The 23,670-nt window shown below is 42.4% G+C and overlaps 1 protein-coding gene across 39 annotated transcripts in view; it reads right to left on the minus strand.

Moving 5' to 3' along the window:
• Positions 1 to 23,670, minus strand: part of TNS3 (tensin 3) — a 186,414-nt gene that overhangs the window by 102,453 nt on the left and 60,291 nt on the right. For 30 of the 39 annotated variants that reach the window (XM_085571626.1, XM_085571624.1, XM_085571620.1 and 27 more), the window contains 5 exons: positions 20,731 to 20,781; positions 19,393 to 19,515; positions 17,829 to 17,893; positions 4,081 to 4,164; positions 813 to 925 (listed from right to left, as the gene is read on the minus strand). In XM_085571626.1, coding sequence (XP_085427752.1) covers positions 813 to 925; positions 4,081 to 4,164; positions 17,829 to 17,893; positions 19,393 to 19,515; positions 20,731 to 20,781 — 436 coding nt within the window. Of the gene's footprint in view, positions 1 to 812; positions 926 to 4,080; positions 4,165 to 6,136; positions 6,234 to 17,828; positions 17,894 to 19,392; positions 19,516 to 20,636; positions 23,240 to 23,670 lie in introns of those variants that run through there. The other 9 variants (XM_085571638.1, XM_085571636.1, XM_085571635.1 and 6 more) reach the window with 9 other exon arrangements.

Raw genomic sequence — 23,670 nt, forward strand, 5'->3', positions numbered from 1 at the left:
TAGAAAAGTCAAGGGAGCTGGTGAAGAGTCTCCACACATGTCCTGTGAGGAGAGGCTGAGAGAGCTGGGTTGTTTAACCTAGAGAAAAGGAGGCTCAGAGAGACCTTATCACTCCATATAACTGCCTGAAAGGAGGTTGTAGCAAGGTGGGAGTCGGGATTTTCTCCTGGGCAACGAACTACACAGTAAGAGGACATAGCCTCAAGCTGCACAGAGAAGGCTCCTTTCGGACAGCAGGAAGAATTTGCTCACTGAAAGGGCTGTTAAACTTTGTAATGGAATGCCCAGGGAGGTGGTGGAGTCACCATCCCTGTATGGCACTTAGTGCCATGATCTAGTTGACAAAGTGATGATGGGTCAAAGGTTGGACTCGATGATCTTGGAGGTCTTTTTCCAAACTAAATGATTATGTGTAATTCTGCAAGTACACCCTATCCAAACAGCTTATCCACACAAAATCCAATCTCAAACCAGAAAATAGATTATAATAATTTCCCAAAACAAAGAGGAAATTACTGTGAAAGCTGACCAGCTTCCCAGATCTCTTGCAGTAACAGGGACCACAACTGTTCAGAGATAGGCAGACACGAATAGCATCAACTATTCATTTAACAAAGAACAAGAAATTTATTTCATCTGCTCCAATTTTTACTCTTGGAATGCTTCTCTTCTGGCTACTTTATTGGCAATATGTGGATGCATATCAAGAAGATATTAATTCTAATTTGAGATTCATGCAGGCTTTCTAGAAAGTTCCAAAATGAAACAAGAATTTGATCCTACACCTGAACAGGAAAAATTAGGTAATTTACCTCCCCCAGCATTTAAGTTGGGGATGCCATGAAGAATAACATAGTGCAGGAAAAGAGGGGTTGCATTCATTTTCACAGATCCAGATAGAAGGCCACTTAAGAACTGCACATATCTGAAAACAAAAAGTTTATCTGAATTATATAAAACTACTAATACTAGGGAAATACATTATTTACACAATGGCATTTCCAGATTATGGGTAATGAATAGCATTGTGATAATGCACATAACTCCAAAATAATAATCTTCAAAAAACAGCATGAAAAGACACTTTAATTTACCCCTGTATTAAATCCATGACTGTTATATTGCTATTGTTGATAGCTTTATTTTGGTTATTTACATTACTACTCTAAGTAAGAAATTAAGTAGAAGAGAGTCAAGTCAATTGTTTTGGTACACATTCCTAGTTACAACTGTAGTCCTAAATGTATTTCACAGCAGCATGATACGGTTTCCATCCAATTTACACTGAAGTCATCTTCATTAAAACAATAGCAAGAAATGCCCTTCTCAGATATCTTAACATTAAGAGCAATGTGGTCAATTAACATCTTCATAATAAGAAGTGATCTCTTTCTGCACAAAACAAGAGAAAAACTACCACAGCAATGTGAAAATTATTCTGTTTATGTGATTTAATACATGGTTTGGTCACAAGCTCATGAGTAAATACATGCAAGTAAACAACACTGCATCATGACTGGCTTTGAGTCCCTTTTTTTTCCACGGCTATGAGAAGATCTTAATTTATCTTCCTTAATATTCTCAGGAATGTATAGAGGAAAATCACCTTTTTTCACCTAGATCTCATTAACTGAACTCCTGGTAATACCACAACGAAGGGTATCCTGCCAAGTAACAACAGCTGTACTACCCCAGAATAGGGGTTGTGGGTAATTTAAAATAGGTTTCATTTTACAGACAGCTTGCAAAGCTCTATTTATTTTAAATGCTAAGAAAAGGCAACTTTTTTTTCGTTTGTTTTCTCCTTCAGTCTTTCTGAAAGGATTTGATACATCAAAAGCACAAATTGTCACACCTAACATGACAAAAAAATAATGTGTTAAAATGTTTTGTCAGTGACCTCTCACGACTTTAATAAATTATTATCAATGTGAACATTTTCTCTTTACCAGCTTTTAATTATTACAAAAATGTGACTGAATTTTTGAAAACCTTTCTGTAGGCAGTGCATTTAAGGGGCCTAGAGATAGCTGGCTTATTTTTGAGAAGAGCGTTGAAAGATTTATCCTGAAGGTTTATGAGAATTTTTTTTCATATGAAGGGTCTCTATCTGCATTTCTCATTCAGAGAAATCTTCAACTGCTTATCTGAGAATGGATTCAAAATAGATCTGGTCTACAGCTACTTTTCTTACCATTGTTACAATACCCAACTAGCAGCAGGGAAAAGCTAAGTGACTTAATGGCCACAGTTTATTTTGATCTGGACAAGATTCAGTGGAGAAGAGGTTTCAAAATGTGAAAAATGGGTATATTTTCATATTTCACAATTTTGAGATCCATTTAAATTATACCCATTTATACATCAACTGGGTTTTAACAAGGATATCACTAATTAATTACCCAGCAATGGTTTCAGAGAAAAAGCATATTAAAAGGCCACTGACTGATCAGAATGGGAACACAGGAATATATCCACAAATATTAAGAGAGTTGGTTTTCCTTTCTCTGCAATAAGATTAGTGGCCACTGCCAGGCCAGGCAAAGTAGGAGAGGTGAGATTTGGGAAAACAGTTGTGACAAACAGTTTGGAAACTACCCCTGTTCTCATGAGAAATCACACGCCAAAGTATGTGTATATGTTTGGAAGATGGTATGGGCAGCTCAAGTTCAGTACTGGCGAGCAAAGATGTTGACTCCATCAGTCAAGAAGCAAACTGAGTATCTTTGAGGCCCTCTCCTCCAGTTACCCCCCAGAAGAATTAATCAAGTGTCCTTGAAGGGGGTGTAGGAAAGATAGATGCAACCATTTATACCTAGCATCTAGCTTTAGGGCTCACACATAGTTCACTTAAGTTAGTATTTACTGAAGCTTCCTTAAACATGGTTGGAAAACTGCCCTGATGCACAATTCACAGGTTTTTGTGGAGGTTCCTGGCTCTCACTGAAATATGCCTGCTGTCTAGAGCTTCTATATGGGAAGATTAACAATATCTCTTCCATTTTGCTGCTATGGTTCACACTTCTCTGTCTGGTAGGCAGCATTCTCAAATCCTTATTGCTAAAATGCAATACACAAATGCAATCACAAAATTGAAACAAAAAAGGACCAGTCAATTTCTACTAACGAAAAATTTATTTCAAGTCAAATGGAATGTTCTGTTATTATTTTTCAAGTTAAAAGGAGCTGTGCATGTCGCCTAATGGATTAAAAAAGAAAATAGTACGTTTTTATTTAGAGATTAACAGAACCAAACACCTTACACTAGTTGTTACTAATGATTTTTCTGTTTTAATTACTAGCAAATTCCTATACTTTAAACCACTTCTAAACAACCTACTGCACACACATGGTTTAAGACCAAAAAAAAAAACCCCAAACAATAATTACCAAATCAAACCTAGATGGTATTTTATATTTCTAAAAGAGATTCACCTATATCACAATTACTTGTCTAATGAATATCAGTCTCTTTTGGTACTGAATCCTTCAATTACCTGTCATAAAAACAAGGTACACAGTGAATCCCAGAACTATTCATTTTCCAAAGTGATTATTACTTCAAATTCTAATTCAACCTTTGTGACACAGACAAACTGAAAAGGTAACACATCCAGATAAACATAATGAATATTGCATGCTCTGACAAACATTTACTAGAATGGACATGGGTCAAGTGCATAATCTGCTGATCCTCTAAACAAGTCGTAAAAAAACCTTTATTGCACATTAATCAGCAAACTTCCCATACTCATCATTACACCACAGAAAAATTAGTTTATTGTTATCTTGGAACAATCAAACTTGTGACATCTCTTTGTTAATAAACAATGCAGCGAGAACCCATTTAGATAACAGCGTGGTACAAAAGGTCTTGTCTGTCTGGGACCACATGCAGGAACGGAAGGAGAGATGTCATCAATCAAGGAATAATAATATAAGATAAAGTACTGAGAATTCAGGAAGCACTGGAGGGTCTTGTAGAAATGGCCTTCACATACCTGGGAAGAGATTAAGGGATGGGAGGAGAAGATAATTATGACATTTCCTATTGATATAAATTAGAAACAAATTGAATACCTTCTTTGGGATGGCTGCATTAAAGCTGAAACTTTATCATCAAAGAATTTCTTCATAGCAAATCTGTCTAGAGCCTGATCAGCACTGTCAAGAAAGAGACACATGTTACTCTGCTTCAGTGTTAGCTCAAAAATTCAGCAGGCTACTGCTTGAAACATGCAAAAATATTTGGAAGGAAAAAGGAGGGAAGTAAAGAAAAACAAAAAAACAAGCACCTAACTAGCAGATCTAGTAATTTGGACATTGTGGACAATGATGTTTATTCCACTGACACCTTCTTATTCAAAATCTCAAGACAGTTTCCTTCTTGAGCAAAGCATCTACTTCCTTATTTAATAAACTGAATTGCATACTTCCAACACGAATACATTGAAATCATAATGCAAAACCTTTGGCAGACCCAAATCGTTTACGCTCCCAAAGAAGGATACTTGCCATAATTTCTTGCACGTGCCACTAGGAATTCTCTCTAAAATATACAAATTTATTTTCTTTTTCAGAAAGAACTTTAGTACCAGGATAGAGGTTAATTTAAGAAGTCAGTAATTCATTCAGCCTTTGCTTGCTGTACCCTGAGCCATCAAGGAAGAGACATTCTTTGAAAAGGAACTATTTTACATCAGAAAGCCATAAACTCATCAAACACACAATCAAGGAGCAACATATTCCAAAAAATATATTTTATTTTATTCTTTATCCAGAATGGTTCTTATGTGGGTCTGTTTTGGGTGAAGGAAGGCAAGAGGCTACAGAAAAAAAGAAAAAAAAGAAAAAAAAAGACGCGAAAAATATCAATAAGAATGCTGCTCATCGGTATGCCAAGTAACATGCAATTCTTTTATATTGTGATTCTTTTATATCTATTCCAGATTTAAAAAACCAATGTGTTTCATAACAGATAGAGTTCACAGTTTTAGTTTGCATCAGAACGAAAAAGATCTGCATTGTTATGAACAAAAGAGCCTTCCTGGTTCCCATGGCAATACTGAGACACTGATGGCTTGAGCTAAGTACTGATATTGAAATGTTAATTAGCTAATTGCTCCTGGGGATCACCTACACCCCCACCCACACTGCCATTCTAGGACTGGGATGCAAAATAGAGGGACCAGTAGAATCATGGAAGGGGGTTTTGGGGATGAAAACACCCCTAAATGGAAGGCTGGGCACAGTGGAGGGACTGGACGGGTGCACTGGTTGGGGAAAATGGAACCACATCCCTAGTCTATGTTTGACCTGTCACCATAGCCTCCAGAGGACTGGACTGGACTGGGCTATGGGAAGCAGGAACAAAAGCAGCTCTTCCTGGTGTTACCAGGAGGAAAAGAGAAGGGACAGCTGCTGCTGGACTTCAGCAACAGGCTCTGCACATCCCCTCACCCTACCAGGGTGTCATGAGGAAAGGAGAGAGGATGGTCTGCTGATTGGGACTTCAGATACAGACTGCACACTGAAATAAGAGATTTTCCAGAGATCACTTGAGCTAACAAAATGAATGTATCAAAAATGAATGTATCAAAAATGAATGTATCAAATGTTTGTAGAATCATGTGTTGAATTTTAAGAAACCTCTGCCATGGCGCAAAAAAAAGACATAGGAAAGAGAGAAGAGGAAAAAAAAAAAAAATTCTTTAAAGCTTCTTGCAAAAAGACAAATACCAGAGAAGACCAGGAATGCAAAGAACTCAGATAAGGAGGCCCCTCTGTCAAGGATGATGGACTTACCCAGATAAGATAGCAGAAGATCAAAAGCGCATGCGCAGAGGAGAAGAGTTCAAAAGTTCAATGCAGAGGAAGACTATGGTTTCAGCCTCAGAAGACCACCAGAGATCCCCATAAAGACCACCACAGAAAACCACGCATGCCCAGAAGGGCGTGGACCTATTTAGCATGAGAGGCGAAGACAGGCGGGGCCAGGGGTTGAATATGCATAGAAAAGTTGTGTAATGTATTACATATGGAACACCTTTGTGAATAAAATTGTGGGACAAACTCCAGCTCGGGGCACAAGATTTTGGAGAGCGATCTCACTTGTGCCGGCTGCTGTCATACATACCCACTTCATAACTACATCGAGTTGTGGAGTCTATTTATTTATTCCGCGTATCGCTTCAACACCTCTTCACCCTTTGGCTACCTGGAAAAAGCTACAACAGCGAGGGTGAGCTCTGTGTCAAGCCCCCTGCCCAGCTGATCTTTTTAATAAAGATCTGAACATTAATAAAGGCATAAGCCCTGTTCAATTCAATTGGGGGCTCATCCAAAATATAAGAACACACTAAAATCTCAACTTTTAATTTCCCCAACTAGATCAACCTAAATGAGTTCAGAGGAAAAAAAAACTGTGCCAAGTACACATATGCATATCAGGATAAAAATGAAATTCATGCCTTTTCCAAAATTAATCAGAAGATGTCAATTGTCTTGACAGGGTGCTGGATCAGGCTAGAAACTCAAGCATTTTCTTAATGGGTGTTAAAAATTACATAGTGTGTACTTAAAATATTCTTGACCCAAAGCCTCTTTCTCACCCAATCCATTTTGTATTTTCATTCATCTTCATCCACGCTGCCATCCAGAATTTAGGCTGCCTGTCTCTACATAATAGCCAAAAACTGCTAGCATTTCACTTGTTAAAACAGAGTTTACCAACAATTGCAAAGAACTCTGTTTGACCTCATTAAATTTGATGACACATTATTCCTTCCTAAATAAGAAAATTTGATATTACAAGATATAACTAAAGGGGGGTGCATCAATAAGGATTTTTCATAGAATCACAGAATTGTTTAGCTAAGAAAAAACCTTAAAGATCATAGTTTTCCAACTCTCTTGCCATGGAAAGGACACTTTTCACCAGACCAGGTTACTCAAAGCCCCATCCAACCTGGCCTTGAGCACTTCCAGAAATGAAGCATCCACAACTTCTCTGGACAACCTGTTCCAGTGTCTCATCACACCAACAGTAGAGAATTTATTCTTTATATTTAATATCTAATCTAAATCTACCCTCCTTCAGTCTATAGCCATTCCCCCCTTGTCCTATCACTGCCTTACCTTGAAAACGTCCCACTCCACCCATCTTATAGGCTTCCATTACGTCCTGGAGGACCACCAGAAAGTCTCCTTGGAGCCTACTCTTCTTTCAGACTGAACAACCCCAACATGAATTCTTAGCCTGTCTTTACAGCAGAGGTGCTAAGCATAAATTCACAGGATTTCACTAAGCCTAGATCTTTTTGGCATGTTGTCATGGTTTAGGAAGGGAATTCCCTAATTTAGTAGTCCTACTGATGCTCTCCAAACCACACTGCTGCTTGTTCCCTCCCTCCTCTCCCCTTCCCTGCAGTGGGATGGAGAGGAGAATTGGAGCCACAAGGCAAAGATCAGAGGTTTTGATCTTTGAATAAGAACAATTTACTGGACACAGGAATGAGAGAAAAAAATGAATTGTAACAACAATACTAATGACAGAGGGTAGAAGAAAGGAAAAATTATTGCTCACTGTGGAAATCCCCAACAATAGACAATGCTGGATGGCTCCGTCTGCCACACATTCTCAAACTGAAGGGACCCCTTCTCCCTTGAAGGATCCCCTTCCCCCCACACCTGGCAATGACATGAGGTGGTATAGAATAACCTCTGGGTACTAGCCATGCTCCCTCAAGCATACTAAAAATATTAACCCTGTCCTGGCCAGAACCAGGACATCTATGCATGCTGACAAGTATGAGCTTTCTTTAGTGCCAACATCTTCAAGGTCTTCTTGAACGAATGTGCTCCCTGTTGACAGAGTGAACAAATTACTCTTTGTCTCCTTAAAAAGGAAAAAAGCCTAGAAACTTCTTTCCTCAACTTGGTTAAAAGACACCTCATAGGACCTTGGGGACTTCATCTCAAACTTAAGGACAGTTAACTGGACAGAAGCTAAAAAGTCCCGCCTCAGCAATTCACTAGACAAAGAAGAGAACAAAAGAAGTAATCACTTTTGTGAAGTGTTTTAGCAGGCGCAAGAACCTCTTGCCCTGGCTCGGTTGTTCTCTGTAAAGAGCTTTGTTATTTTGCCTTTAATTAAAACTTTTCTGTTTACAACACTGTTGCAGAAGCCATCCCGCTGCTTTTATAGATAGCTGAGCTATTTTGTATGGTACTTTTCTGTGAGAGCTTATGAGACCTGGCTAAAAAAGATAAGTATCATCTTCTAAGTACCAATTCAGACACAGAAGATGGCACCCTTAACAGCAGCATCTGCAGTAATTTCTGTTTCTGCAAGGTTGCTGTGTACCATTTTCAAGAGTCTTGATGATGCTAGGGATATACAAATCCTAACTGGGAATCACCCAGCCTCATCCTTACACAGAAAAGTTAAGCTTTGGATAGCAACTGCCAGATATCCAGAAAGTTAAAGAGGGCTTCCAAGCTCACTTCTCTCCTGCAACTTCACTGGAGGAATGCTAAATTTGTTTGGGGTAAAAGGTAGTACCTTTCATTGCTGGGCTTAACACAACACCACCTGAATGTGACTGTGATGTAGTAGATAGGGACAGGCGAACAGAAGATTTCGGGATGTGACAGAAAGAAAGACCCCTTCCCCCTCTCCTCCTGCAGCACGTTATCTATTACCCCAAAGAATGTAACCACACCTAACCCAGTAGTTTTCCACTCCTGACTAACCCCAGAGACCCTACCAACCTCCCCTGACGTAGCAAAGTCCCCCAAGACTATTTAAACCCATGAGATAAGATAATAAACGCTTTCGACCGTCCACCACATTGGTGTCAGCATCTGTTGTTGGCCCGAGTAGCCCGGGCTAGGCCAGGCTGCTGTGCTGTTCCTTGCAACCAGGTCGCCTTGCCTTCACCTGAAGGCGACATATCTGGTGCCGAAACCCAGGAAAGATTCGCTCGGGTAGCGGGTGTCGCCTGGACAAGAACAGCGGCCGGAGCGGTAAAACCGTATCTCGGTGAGGGAGATGTCCCGGGACCCGCGATCGTCATGGACGCCATCGCAAGCGTCGTAAGTGCGATTCATAAGCAGTGCAGTATTGAGTGCAGGCTCAAAGACTTTTATCTTGCTATAGCAAGGCTCCTTGTGCTTGGGGCAATTGACCGCCCCATGGATGTTTTGCATCCAGAAATATGGGAAAAAACGCTGGCTGAGGACACGAAATCCTCAGGCAGTGGCAGAAGCCTTAAGGCATGGGGCAAAGTTGAGAAAGCCCTGCGCAGAGCAATAGAAGAGCAGGAGGCATGGAGCGCAGCGCGCACGTGTTTATTGGTTACACCCAAGCTAGGGGTAGGAGTGGCAACGCAAACTGCCCCTGAGGGCAATCCGCCCGGGAGCGGGGATCCGGGGGGGCCCGGCGCGTCACCCCCCTCCCCGGGCCAGAGCCCAAACACCCCCGCGGAACCTTCCCAAAAATCCACGGCTTCCCCATCCGTCCCACCGCCACCGATCAGTGACCCGTTGCCGGAGGTGCAGCAGCACGCGGAGTTCTTTTGGCAGGGGCTGGCGAGGGAAGCCAGAGACACAGAAACCGCGGCTTGGGAAAAAATCCCAACCACGCCGCCACCCTACTCCGTTGAAAATGGAGCTGGCAGCCATAGAGAGGGGTGGGGCGCGGGCGGTCACAGCGTGAAAAGCCCGGAGGCACGGAGTTTTGCTAATGCACGTATGGGGGAGAAAGAGGAGGAGAGCGGCAGAGGGCATGGAGCCAATCGGCAGCCACGTCAGACGCTGCTACCATTTAAGGGAGAGACCTCCCCCTGCAGGAGGCAGGGCAAGCCCGGGGGGCGGGAGCAATGCCACCCCCAGGGGGAGGAGAGGGCTCAGAGCCAGGCAAAAAGGCACCGAGCCCCGGAAGTTCGCTGGCATTCGACTTCCGGCTCTGAGTCCAGCAGCAGGTCCAGCAGCTCGGAAAAGCTGACGGAAGCGAGCTGGGACTCTAAAACGGAGGAAACGGAGCCAATGCGATTTAAAACAAAACCAAGTAAAGCTTTAAGCCGCACCGAAAAGCAACCACAATACGAACCAGCCCGACTGGGGAAAAATAAAAATAGCCTGTGCTGAATGGTCCCCAGCGGCTGCCATACAAGCCTTCCCGGTGAGGATCACCGGCCCAGAAGGGAACCACCAGAGGTAAACCCAAAAGATGTACAGTCAATTGTCAAAGCCATTGCAGAAAAAGGAATCAATTCGGCCATGGTCTCCACTTTAATCGATGGTCTTTTTGGTAATGACAACTTGCTTCCCTTTGATACTAAACGAATAGGTCGCATGATACTTGAGGGTGCAGGAATGATTGTGTTTAGACAGGAATGGGAGGATAATTGTACAAAGCTACTAGCCCAAGCATCTGGCGCGAGGCAACCACTGCACGGCTTGAGTTTATCCAGGCTGATAGGAAAGCACGATGATATGATCACGCCTCTGCAACAAGCCACGCAGATGCAGGCTGAGGAGGTCAGGGCGACCACTCGGGCTGCTAGGGAGGCTATTTGTGCCACCTCTCAGGTCGTGGCCAAGTCGTTGCTGTGGTCCACCGTGAGGCAGGCAGAGAGCGAAAGCTTCACGCAGTTCGTAGATCACCTGCAGGCAGCAATAGACTCCTCTACCCTGCTGGCAGAGGCAAAGGGCCCCGTGGTAGCTGACTGCTTGCGCCAGCAGTGCAACTCTGTCACCAAGGATATCTTACGTTCCCTGCCAGCCGGAGCCAGCTTGGCTGACATGATCAGACATGTAGTAAGGGAAGAGCACCTGACACCCATTCAGGCAGCTGTCCACACCCTGACCAGTGACATGGCATGTTTCAAGTGTGGTGAGGCAGGTCACATCGCGGTGAGCTGTCCCCAGCCGACACGGCAGCCCGCCGCGACGCCTCCACCCCAAACACGCCCGAGAGGAGCCTGTTGGGGCTCCAGGAGGAAGGGGCACCTCGCTAAGGAATGCAGGTCCTGGCCCCAGGGAAACAGGAAAGGGAGGGGGCGCGTGGGCCGCACTTAGCCTCCTCCCACCGCGAATGCAAGGCGGCCCATCTATGCCAACCCCCAGTGGGGCGGGGCGCCCTTATACCCCATACCCCCACAGGAGGCAGCCAGCTTCGTACCCCCGCCAGCGACACAATTGCAGAATTTTGCAACACAGCCTGCGGTACCTTCGTACCCACTACCACCGCAAGCAGCGCCTGTGCCGCAGGGCCAGCAAGGGGCGCCCCAGAGCGGGACCCCTGGGTGGCCCTGGCCATGAAAATAGGGAAGGAGCCCCCAAAGGTGTGTGGGACATGCCGCCTTTATGGAAGTCAGGACCCCCACATCATAGGGCTTCAGTTTTGGGCAGACACAGGAGCAGACTGCTCAATTTTTCCCCAAGCACTGTGGCCCCAACACTGGCAATGCAAAGAAATCCCCCCAGTGAACGGAGTGGGAGGGCCGTCCCGAGCTTGAAAAAGCACCCAATTAGTAGCTATAACACTTCATACAAAAAAGGGACCAGAACAAACAGTAGCAATCCACCCCTACACTTTGCAAAACTCTCCACCCCTGATAGGAAGGGACGTCCTTGCCATGTTAGGAGTCAGGATTACAAATTTATAATGAGGGCCACTGCCATACACCCACTGCTGCCAATCAGACTGACTTGGAAATCAGCAGACCCCATATGGGTTGAGCATTGGCCCCTGTCAAAGCCTCGAATGGCAGCCTTGCTGGAACTGGTCGACCGCAAGCTGCAAAGGGTCACATAGAACCCTCCACCAGCCCGTGGAACACCCCTGTATTTGTAATCCCCAAGAGATCTGGAGAAGGTTATCGTCTCATCCACGACCTGAGGGAGGTGAACAAGACAATCCAACCCATGGGTCCAGTTCAGACACTGCTGCCCACGAACTCAGCCATCCCCAAAGGGCAGCCATGCGCGGTGCTGGACATCAAAGACTGTTTCTTTTCGATACCCCTGCATGCTGAGGACAAAGAACGATTCGCCTTTTCCGTCATGTTCCCAAATGGCGAGCGACCTAACCTCCGCTTCCAATGGAAGGTGCTACCACAAGGTCTTGTGGACAGCCCGACCATATGCCAGATCACCGTAGACAGGGCACTAATGCCAGTCCGACAGTCCCACCCTGCTGCAACCATCATTCAGTACATGGACGACATCCTTGTCGCTGCACCATCAGCAAGCCAAGTGGACCACCTAGTGTCCACAATCACAGAAACTCTCCAGGCCAACGGCTTTGAGATCACGAACATGAAGATCAAGAGAGGACCGTGCGTGACCTTCCTAGGAGTGGGGATCACAAACTCCTACGTGACTCCACCCAGGGTAAAGGTCTGACGAGACATCAAGACCCTCCATAACATGCAGTGCCTTGTGGGATCTCTGCAGTGGCTCCGCAATGTCATCCTAGTTCCTCCAGAGGTCATAGACCCCTTGTATGACCTCCTGAAAGGAAAACACACCTGGGACCCCAAGGAGCTGACGCCACAAGCAACAGACTCTCTCAACTTCATCGAATGTCAGATGTCCACTGGCACACTTGCCAGGTGGAACCCAAGCGCACCGCTAGATTTATACATCCACTTCACGCAGAAAGGAGGAGTGGGAGCACTGGCCCAAAGACCTTCCGAAAAATCCCAACCAATCTAATGGGTGGTCCTCGGAAGACCAACTCATGCATTTTCACCAAGAATCAAATGTGTTGCTAACCTCATCGTGAAAGGCAGAAAACTCACCCTGAGACACCTGGGGACCGAGCCGGCAAGGATCCACCTCCCCTTCCGCAAGCGACTGACCATGGAGTCAACCGCGATATTGGAGCACCTGGCCCTTGCTCTCACTGGCTTCGGAGGAGAAATCTCCTACGCCACCAGACCACCTTGGACCCAGCTACTGACCATTGTCGACACAGACGTACCACCAAAGGTCATGGACCGACCGCAGCCAGGACCGACGGTCTTCACAGATGCCTCCTCCACGACTTCTACTGCAGCAGTGGTGTGGCAGGCAGAAGAAACATGGCATTGCGTCAAAACATGTGACCCCACACTGTCAGTGCAACAGCTAGAAGCAGCAGCAGTGGTTTTGGCGTGCAGACTCTTCCAAGATGAACACCTCAACATCATAACAGACTCTATATTCGTGGCAAAGCTTTGCCTAGCCATGTCGAGACCAGGTGTGTCAACATCTGCAGCAGCCTCGATGCTTGAAGAGGCACTCTCTTCACGACAAGGCACTGTGTCTGTCATTCACATCAACAGCCATAACCCAGTCAAGGGCTTCTTCCAGATTGGCAATGACAAAGCAGATGCCGTGGCAAAGGGTGTGTGGACGTTGCAGGAAGCTTGTCAACTGCACGAGTCACTCCACATCGGAGCCAAAGCACTGGCGAAGAGATGCGGGATCTTGACAGCAGACGCAAGGCACGTGGTGGCCACTTGCCCTCACTGCCAGAAGTCACCCCTATGGACCGGTGGGGTCAACCCGAGAGGTCTCAAGGCCTCAGAAATCTGGCAGTCAGACCTCACTTCCTGCGAACTGCTGAAGCCCCGATCACGGCTTGCAGTGACAGTGGACACTTACAGCGGAGTGATCGTGGCAACACAGCACCTCAAATCCAACTCTAAAGCCACAATCCAGCACTGGCTGACAGTTATGGCATGGCTTGGTATCCCCAAGCAAATTAAAACTGACAATGCTTCCAATTTTATCTCCAAATCAGTGCAGGAATTTGCCTCGGTGTGGGGCATCACCTTAGTACAGGAGATCCCATATAACAGCACTGGACAGGCCATTGTTGAGCGAGCAAACCAGACCCTAAAAGCCAAGTTAGAAGTATTGACAAAGGCAGAGGGCTTTGCCAATTCCATTCCCTCAGGAGACCAAATGCGCATGCTGGCAACCACGTTGCTAGCACTGAACCAATTCCCTAGGGGAGATGAGACAAACAGTCTCATTCGAAAGCACTGGGCCACCCGGACACTAGAGGAGGGCCTGCAGGTCATGATCAAAAACGAGCTAGGCGAATGGGAACGGGGCTGGAGACTGGTGCTTACGGGACGAGGGTACACGGCAGTCAAAAAAGAGGACAGAATCAGGTGGTGTCCACTCAGGTCAATCAAACCTGACCTTCAGAATGAAACTAATGAAAAACTGTGAGTTTCTGTTTGCAGGACATGCTCGTGGATCGTCCCCATGACGCGTACACCCCTGTTCCAGAGGGAGATGACAGACCACCAAGCCACCAGACAAAACCCAAGAGTGCCACACCAGTGAGACCCAGACATGCACAGTGTCTTTGTGCGATTTTGCTGTTGGGGCTTGTGGCGGGGGGCAAGCCGACCCAGGCCACTACCCATACCAGCCATTCAGGTGGGTCATGCAATATCTTTAGAGTGACAAGAGGTCACCACAGCGAACACCCCATCCTTCGTGTTCCACATAGCTGATCTGTTTCCGAGACAACCAAAACTACGGCCCATAAACCCACGTATCGTATTCATGTACATATCCTACTGGTGCCCAGCGTCCAACCCAGGGAAAAGGTACTGTGACTACCTGCGGTGGGGACATTGCAGATACTGGGGTTGCGAAACCATTGTTACAGATGCCAGACCATGGGGAGATGGGTGGCAACCGCAGGAGCCCAACAAATTTTTACAGTTCACCTGGGCACCTTTTGACTGTGGAGATCACAATGCACAGCCTAGATATCGGGGATGTGTAAGTTATAACATGACCATTCTACAGCCAGACCACCCTAGTTGGACCACAGGTAGAACGTGGACAGTGGTCCTCAGAGGACCGAGAAGGTGGGTGAATGTACGAATTATCAGGCTCCAACCACCAGCACCTCGACCAGTAGGACCAAATAAAGTTATCAAGAACGTGCTAAAAGGGAAAAACACAACCCACCCCAAGACCTTGCCCCCAAAAGTCACCGATACTCCGACCGGCCATGCGGAATCCCTCCAGATAGGCCGCACAGCTGAGTCAGACCCAAACCCAATCTTTCGCATGCTAGAAGCTACCTTTCTAACCCTAAACAAAACCAAACCAAACCTAACTAATTCCTGTTGGCTTTGCTATGATGTTAAACCCCCTTTTTACGAAGGCATTGCTTCAGACAGCCCCTTCGGTTACTCCACAGCCAGTGCCCCCCACCAGTGCAGATGGGACACCCCCCGCAGAGGAATCACCCTGAGTCAAATCACAGGCCAGGGCAGATGTTTTGGCAATGCAGCTTTAGCAAAGCAGAAAGGCAACTTCTGCACTAAAGTTGTCAAGCCCAACAGAAAGATCACTAAGTGGGTGGTCCCATCTGCATCTGGGATGTGAGTTTGCTAACGGTCAGGAGTGAGTCCTTGTGTGTTCCTTGCCAAATTTAACGACTCTATCGACTTCTGTGTCCAAGTTCTGATTGTTCCTAGGGTCCTGTACCACTCAGACGAAGAGGTGTATCACCTTTTCAAGGAACCCGACAGACTCCACAAAAGAGAAATAATCACAGGTATCACTATCGCAATGCTGCTCAGCCTGGGAGCAGCTGGCACAGCCACGGGTGTCTCAGCCATCGCAACCCAACAGCACGGACTCTCTCAGCTGCAAATGACCATCGACGAAGACCTGCAGAGGATTGAGAAATCCATCTCCTATCTAGAAAAATCAGTCTCTTCGCTTTCAGAAGTAGTTTTACAGAATAGGCGAGGACTGGACCTCTTGTTCATGCAACAAGGAGGACTGTGTGCAGCTTTGAAAGAGGAATGCTGCTTTTATGCAGATCATACGGGAGTCGTTAAAGACTCCATGGCAGAACTCCGAGATAGACTGGCTCAGAGAAAGAAAGACAGAGAAACCCAGCAGAGCTGGTTCGAATCCTGGTTCAATCAATCACCTTGGCTCACCACTTTAATTTCCGCCCTGGTAGGTCCACTGGCAATACTGCTTTTAGCTGTTACCATAGGACCATGCCTGCTGAACAAACTAGTCTCGTTTGTTCAGGCCCGTGTAGAACGGGCGAACATTCTGTTCATAGGCCAGCAACAAATGCTGTAAACCAAAAACTGCGAACACAGTCAGTCGCAAAAGCCTTCGAAACTCACCTTGCGAGAATTATTCAAATTTACCAAACCCCCTTTTCCTTACCAAGTTACAAGTTTGTACCTCACTCCAGTGCCTATATCTACGACTACCTCATTTTATTTATGAAAAGGATGGGGGAGATATAGTAGATAGGGACAGGCGAACGGAAGATTTCGGGATGTGACAGAAAGAAAGACCCCTTCCCCCTCTCCTCCTGCAGCACGTTATCTATTACCCCAAAGAATGTAACCACACCTAACCCAGTAGTTTTCCACTCCTGACTAACCCTAGAGACCCTACCAACCCCCCCTGACGTAGCAAAGTCCCTCAAGACTATTTAAACCCATGAGATAAGATAATAAACGCTTTCGACCGTCCACCACATTGATGTCAGCATCTGTTGTTGGCCTGAGTAGCCCGGGCTAGGCCGGGCTGCCGTGCTGTTCCTTGCAACCAGGTCGCCTTGCCTTCACCTGAAGGCAACACTGTAATGATGTTATTATAATATATTTATAGCAACGTACCACCTTTAAGGATGACATAATACGGCAACACTGAAATCACACCACAACAACTGTACTACACTCACTTGACAGTTTTTGTCATTCACAATACTTCTCAATAAAATATCAAATTGTGGCAATCACTGAAGCAAGTGGTTTTTTCAGCATATATTAGTGTACACAATGCACTTCATTTCTGGGTCCCTAATTACTTATAAATTTGGTTTACCCAAATGAACACAGATTATTTTCCTGGATTCTAATTTGCCTGACATCCATGAATAATCTGCCATCAACCTCTAGCAGTTCAAGACTCCATCAACTACAGTAGTGGATCAAATCTATTATTGCCATACTGTTGTGAATTCAGGACCAAATTTAATTTAACCATGACATTTAGAGTGTATCCTTATTTTAACACATTTATGTATGTATATAAAATGTATATACATACATTTATGTATGTGTATAAATTTAAAAACCCCAAGGGAAAACAATATGATTAGGATCCCAACAAAAATCTCCAAAATGAATTTCATCCTTTTTGAGACCATTTATCAAATTGTATATTTTTGATATAAATTGTCAATTGTCATTTCATAATTTGAGGACTCCAAAAGAAACTATTAAAACTAAGTAATCAGATACCTACTGTTTGAACTGACTGCAAACTAAAGTCTAGATTATTCCTTACACTCCATTCTGCACTTAGATCAATGTCTAGGAATTCCCTATTCAAACACTCTTTCCAGATTTTAATAACAGTTTTTCTTAAGTACTTAAGTAATAATTCCTCACCAATTCAAGAGGCCACTTGATGGAAGTGGCAAACAGAAAGGTTTAACAGAATAAAGATAGTACCATGACCTAAAAATAGTTTATTGTACATTCTATCATTCATCTGAAAACATCCTTCAGAAAAGTTTTCTGCAAACCAGTAAAATCTCAGTTTCAAAGTGACCTTAGGCTGTCACCTAATCCAGTCTCCTACTGCAAGCAGGATTACAAGAAAACTATCATGAAAGCAGACTCAGTTAAGAAAGACATGCTCCAAAACTCTTTGAGAAGAAAACCTGACAAACAGTAAGCTGACAGACAGTAATCAACTAAAAGGCAATTTTCCCAATGTTTATTGTAAAAAAACACACAACATGCATTATTCACACTTACCTTGCAGAAACATTGATAAAGTGCATATATGATGATATGACTACACCTATCTTTCCTTTTCCTCCCTGTATTAGGAAAAAGGGAACATAACTTATATTACGTATTACATTATTGGGCATTATTATATTTAAGAATCATACTAAATACAATTTCAAGGCAAGTAATTGAGGGTCCTGTTGCTCATGCACCCTGGAATGGTGGAAATAATGGGCAGCAGCTTATCTGTCAATGTAAGCTGGCTGACAAATGACATAAAAAACCCACTAAGTAGGATTTCTATGTGCATGCCTGTTAAATCTTACCAATTAAGAGGAATCAACTGGAAAAAAAGAAAAAAAAATGTATGAACAACACTAATTTTGTATTTTTTTTCCAGAGATCATGCACAACAAGTCTAGACAATGCTGCAATTCCCAGGATGAAATGCTATAAAATACTTATTTTAGAAAGAATAGGCCTTTCTGGCATGTTTTCACATTTTTACCTCCCCAGCACCTGAGATGTACAGTAACTGATTTTCTATGGATAATTTTTAAAATGTTCTAAAGTACTTTTAAATAGTTTACATGACAAATGCAGTAAAATTTAACAAGCAGTCATTATCATAGATTTCAAAATATTTTCAGTCTCTCAGCTGATAGTAGTTGTCTGTATCTACCTCTGTGGCTAGAAACCTATATTTGCATAAGGTATTAATCAAAAATATGAATTATCAATTTGTATATGATTATGTACCTAGAAATACTTTGTTCCCTTTTGTCCCACGTATGGGCCATTTTCCTGGCTGTACTCCTGCAACTAGTAAGATTTCCAGTGTTTCATACAATGACATTCTGCCTGGAAGAAATTTGGGACTGGAGACTACACAACATGATTTGAAGTTTCCAACCCATTATCACCATCATTTTGTTCATTTTGTTGAGAGTAACATGTGCCAGTGATACAGAGATACCAAGATTGCATCAAGTGTCAAGAGCACAGCTACCAACCCAGTTCTAAATTCATTTTATCCAAATTTAACTAAGGTCTTTCTTTATTTCTGTTTATTGTGAGCAAGCAGGAGGAAGCAACACAGCACACTGCTAGCTTAGCTCAAATGCAATGCAATGATGCTTTCATTTAAAACCTTTGAAATGCATCCAGAAGGTCCTTAATGACCTTATTTCCTACAACTATACACAGTCTAAAGAGATGATCTGTGATACAGTGCCTATCTTTTTCCAGCCACAAAATTAATGAGTGTCACAGAACATGGAGAGTTTTCCATCAAGCTGGAAAAACCTCAAGCTTCTAAATACATTTACAGAAGTAACAGTGACCTTTGAAGGATGAAGTAACATCAGTTCATACTATACCTGCAGCAAGGGCTAGGACTTAAGTAATAAAAAAGAAATCTTTAACAAGCATGGAAGATCAATGGATTTAAGCTTACTTACATCAACAGAACATCTGACACACTGTTGCCAACACTGAAAACTGATCTTTTTTTTTTTTTTTTTTTTTAATAAGAAGAGTAAAGGACAAGGTTTTTGAAAATGAATACAAACTTGTCCACAGCACTTACTCTGCAATGGATCACCACCACATGTTGAGGATCATTGTCCAGCCAGGACTCCATGGCCTTGCAGATGGTGCATACTTTATCAAGAAGTGGAGCATAGAGATCAGGCCACCCCACATCCATAATCTGCAATTAAATAAGTAACATTTACGAGAAACACCTTGATCGTAGTATCACATACGAAAATCTGGATTCAAATAAATGTCATGATTGAAAGTCTCAATGTTTCCCATTTCAGATAATCATGCAATTCAATTGTCATGATGCTTGCAGGGGAAGAGGGAATTTGTGGGTTTTTAAGATACTAGCATTTTTATAAAAAATAAACAAAAAACTTCCTCCTCCTCACCCATCCCAATCTCACCAACCACTTAGAATTGAAAACATTTCTGAAGGTCTTGATTTCTTACATGATTTTTCATGTAGAATTTCTGGTATTTTATACCAGTAAATTCCATTAGAATTAGAGCAAATAATGATTTTTGATGGCTCTCATTTTACTTTCAATTTAATTCCTTCATGTGCAACATGATTACAGCATATAAAAATTTTTTTCAGATTTTCTATTCACTACATAATACAGTTTACTAAGCCTATTGTTATTATATGAATATTTACTAACAAAACATATGCAATACATACATATTATGAATTCAACATATGTCTAATATTAAAAAATCCATCCTTCGTGATTGATAAAGCATGCAAAAAGTTAAAATTAAGAGGCATTTTAGTACTTTCCTCAGTTAGCTTTTCTCCGTAAATCTACTGCTGTAAATATGCATCTGTGCCACTCTCTCTGGCCTTGTAACAGATGCTGAAGTGCTGAAGTGTACCTGCACACCACTTCTTACAACAAACAAATTGGTGAGAAGGAACAAGAGTCAGACATCAATCATTTTGAAATTCTTTATGTCTCTATTGTGCAGAGAAGCACCTACTCAAAGATAGTACAAAAGTCCTTATCTGAATCAAGTTCACTAGCTTCAGCGGACTGTACATTACAGTATACAACCCCAGTATCCTGTGACTGCACAAAAAAAGTGTACTTTAAGTAAAATTTGTATCATCCAACAGACATTTTTCAGAAGTTACAACAGGCTTATGGTCCTATATACAAAGTCTAAGAAAACAACAGGAACAGCTGTGTAAAACACAGATCTAACAGACACAAAACAGAACTTGAGAAAACATAAAAAAGAATGCATGCGGGGTGTTTTAGTATCTTCCAAAACTTCTTCTCTTACTCTGTATATCAACACTTGTATATCTTCAGGGCTTATCAGGCCATTTAAGTTGTATTTAACACTAGAAAGCTATGTTATGGAAGACAGTTGATACCTTTGGGTTAAGCTTGGCAAGGTCATACCTCTTTTCAGAGAGGTTTAATACCTGTTCAGAAAGAAAGAAAAAAATATTAACCATCAAGACTCTGTAATTTATGCAGTAAATAGATGTATTTGAAACATAAAAATTACCAGAAACTACAATGATATAGCTTCAGGTTTGCCCTCTGTTCTACAAAACTAAATTAACATTTGACATTAGGTAGCACTAGCAAATGTATTTTAGATATTCAGTTATTAACAATAAACCTAAAGATAAACTTAAATGCACATTTTGAAAAAAGGACAATTTAAATTCTACTACACCTTATTTATTTCACGTGGCTTTGAATCAGAGGTATACTGAGAGACCTGGCTACCATGAAATATAATGCAGACCTTCTCAGAATTAACAATGAGAAGTTGGTAGTGGTATACTGTTAAATATTTGAATTATTGTTCCATCAACTTCAGCAGGACTGCTGACTTGAATACTATTTTGTGGAGGTTTTGGGGTTTTTTTCCTTTGATGATTCACATGTGCCTCTTGAGCAGGCTGAAGAGGTATTCAAGTTACCCTCCACTTAGTGGTTAATAAGGAATAAATTAAAAGATAGACTGCAAAATGAACAAAAGAAAGCAGTGTATACAAGAATAATTGACTCTTTCATTAGAAAGTGCCTTAAATTAGTTTCAATCAGTAACAAATACCATTATTCAAGAACAGAAACAATGCTAATGACGCACATTCTCCTTCAAAGGATGGCTATTTTACATGCCAAGTTATGTACAGACGGCATAATCATTGGAAAAGTCTCATTAATTACATTGAGAGAATGGAATAAACAGGTCATAAATATAAGAAAGAGTAAATATGAGGCAAGTTCATAAAACAGTTTAGTACTACCCAAGGACAATTTAAGAACCCTTTTCCAAAGTGTAACACTCTTTTAAAGTATTACCCTTTCGTATTAACCAGCACTCTCATCACCTGTCTAAGCAAAGAAGCCAAAACCTGAACAGGTTAAAGCAACTACATCACTGTACTTATCCTTCCTGAAATACCAATAGTAAAACAGGAATTAAATGAACATTGTCTTCTATAAATGACACAATTTTTTTTGTAATTTTCCATTAGATTTCATATTTGGATAATAAAGCAACAGAGAGGCACAGTTCTCAATACTGAATTCTTAAAATGAGTGCTAAAGCTATATTATGAAATTGATTACCTAAAATTTTCCACAGGTAAAGAAGGGGTATTTAACAAAAACTTTTAAAATTAATCTTTCTTCTTATATTTATATTTAAAAATAATGTTAAATTCCTGTGTCAGGATACAGTCCTGTTCATGATGGGTATTTGTAACTTCTGGGTCAGACACCAAACTCAAAGATGCTGTTGTACCCAAGTCCCTGTCAAGCTAGTGATCACACTGAGATACTCCAGGAATCCAAACAGCACAAAATAGAGACAAGAAGGTACAGGAACCAACATTTTGCATACAACAAAGCAAGACATCACAGAAGTCTTTGAAGAGAACTATATGGTACAAATAGATGCCATTTTGTGTTGTTTTTGGCTGGGGTAGAGTCAATTTTCTTCACAGTAGCTCATATGGGGCTGTGTTTTGGCTTTTCTTGAAAATGGTGTTAATAAAACAGGGGTGTTTTCATTATTGTTGAGGACTGAGGACACTTTGTAAAGTGTCAAGAGCTTTTCTTTTTCAAGAACATTTTTTGTTTTCAAGAGCCTTCATACCACCCCACCAGTGAGTGGGCTTGGGGTGCATAAGAAGCTGATAATGGACACAGCCAAGACAAGTGACCTCAACAGACCAAAGGGATTTTCTATACCACATAACATGCTCAGCATATAAGCCTAAGGAAGGAGGGAGTGGTGACATTCAGAGTGGTGGTGTTTGGCTTCCCAGTCATCATTTTGGCTTATGAAGCCTGGCTGTCCTGAGGATGGTTGAACATCTGCCTGCCCAAAGAAAGCAATTAATAATTCCTTTTTTGGCTTTGCTCATGTGTAAAGCTTTTGTTTTAGCTATGTATTTTCTCACTTTTACTCTTCCGATTCTCTCCCCCATTTGAATGGTGAGGAAGCAAGTGAGCAGCTGTGTGGGGCTAAGAAACGACACACTGGAAGATTGACTGCATCCCTTTTGGTTCCTCTTTGTCATATTCTAGGTCTACTTACTTATATTTTGGTACAAGAAAGAGGAGCATTAACTTCAGTTTCTACTTTTCATTTGTAGGAAAAGTCATGTTTCTTCTGGGAGCCAAAGCCTACAGGGAATATTGTTTTTTAGGATGTCAAATCAGAGAAAAATTCATTGTAAGCTATCAACAGACTTTAATCTCTCCCTAAAGGACTCTCTTCTCAGACTGTCAAAGTATAATCCTCTACTGTTAAAGAAAATTAGATACTTACGGGTCTTTTTCATACTCTTCATAACAAACTCAGACACAAACAGGAAGCACTCTGCTCGCTCCTTTCACTGTAGTGAAAGGAAACAGCTAGAAAACAATTACAAATGCCAATCTGTAGTATATGTTCTGTTATCTGAGACCCTGACCCAATAGAAGAGTAGAATTGTTCCTATAAACTTCAGCAGGACTGCTGACTTGAATACTATTTTGTGGAGGTTTTGGGTTTTTTTTCTTTGATGATTCACATGCACCTCTTGAGCAGGCTGAAGAGGTATTCAAAATATGAGAAACAGAAGGTAGTTCAAAAACAAGCTCTCTGAATCTACAACCTGGCAGTGCTTTGTCAGATTATTTTGCAAAATTGCAGAGACACATTTGGAGCAGATGTCATCAAGCTTTCTTTTTATCAAGACAGCTAATTTCCAAAGTACCCATTAGAAAATAAATTAATAAATAGAATAGAACTAAAACGAAAAAAAAAATAAACCTCAACTTTGAAGAGTAACTAACTCCTCTCA

Source organism: Lonchura striata, chromosome 2 (genome assembly GCF_050655825.1).
Source record: "Lonchura striata isolate lonStrDom1 chromosome 2, ASM5065582v1, whole genome shotgun sequence".
NCBI classification, from domain to species: Eukaryota; Metazoa; Chordata; class Aves; order Passeriformes; family Estrildidae; genus Lonchura; species Lonchura striata.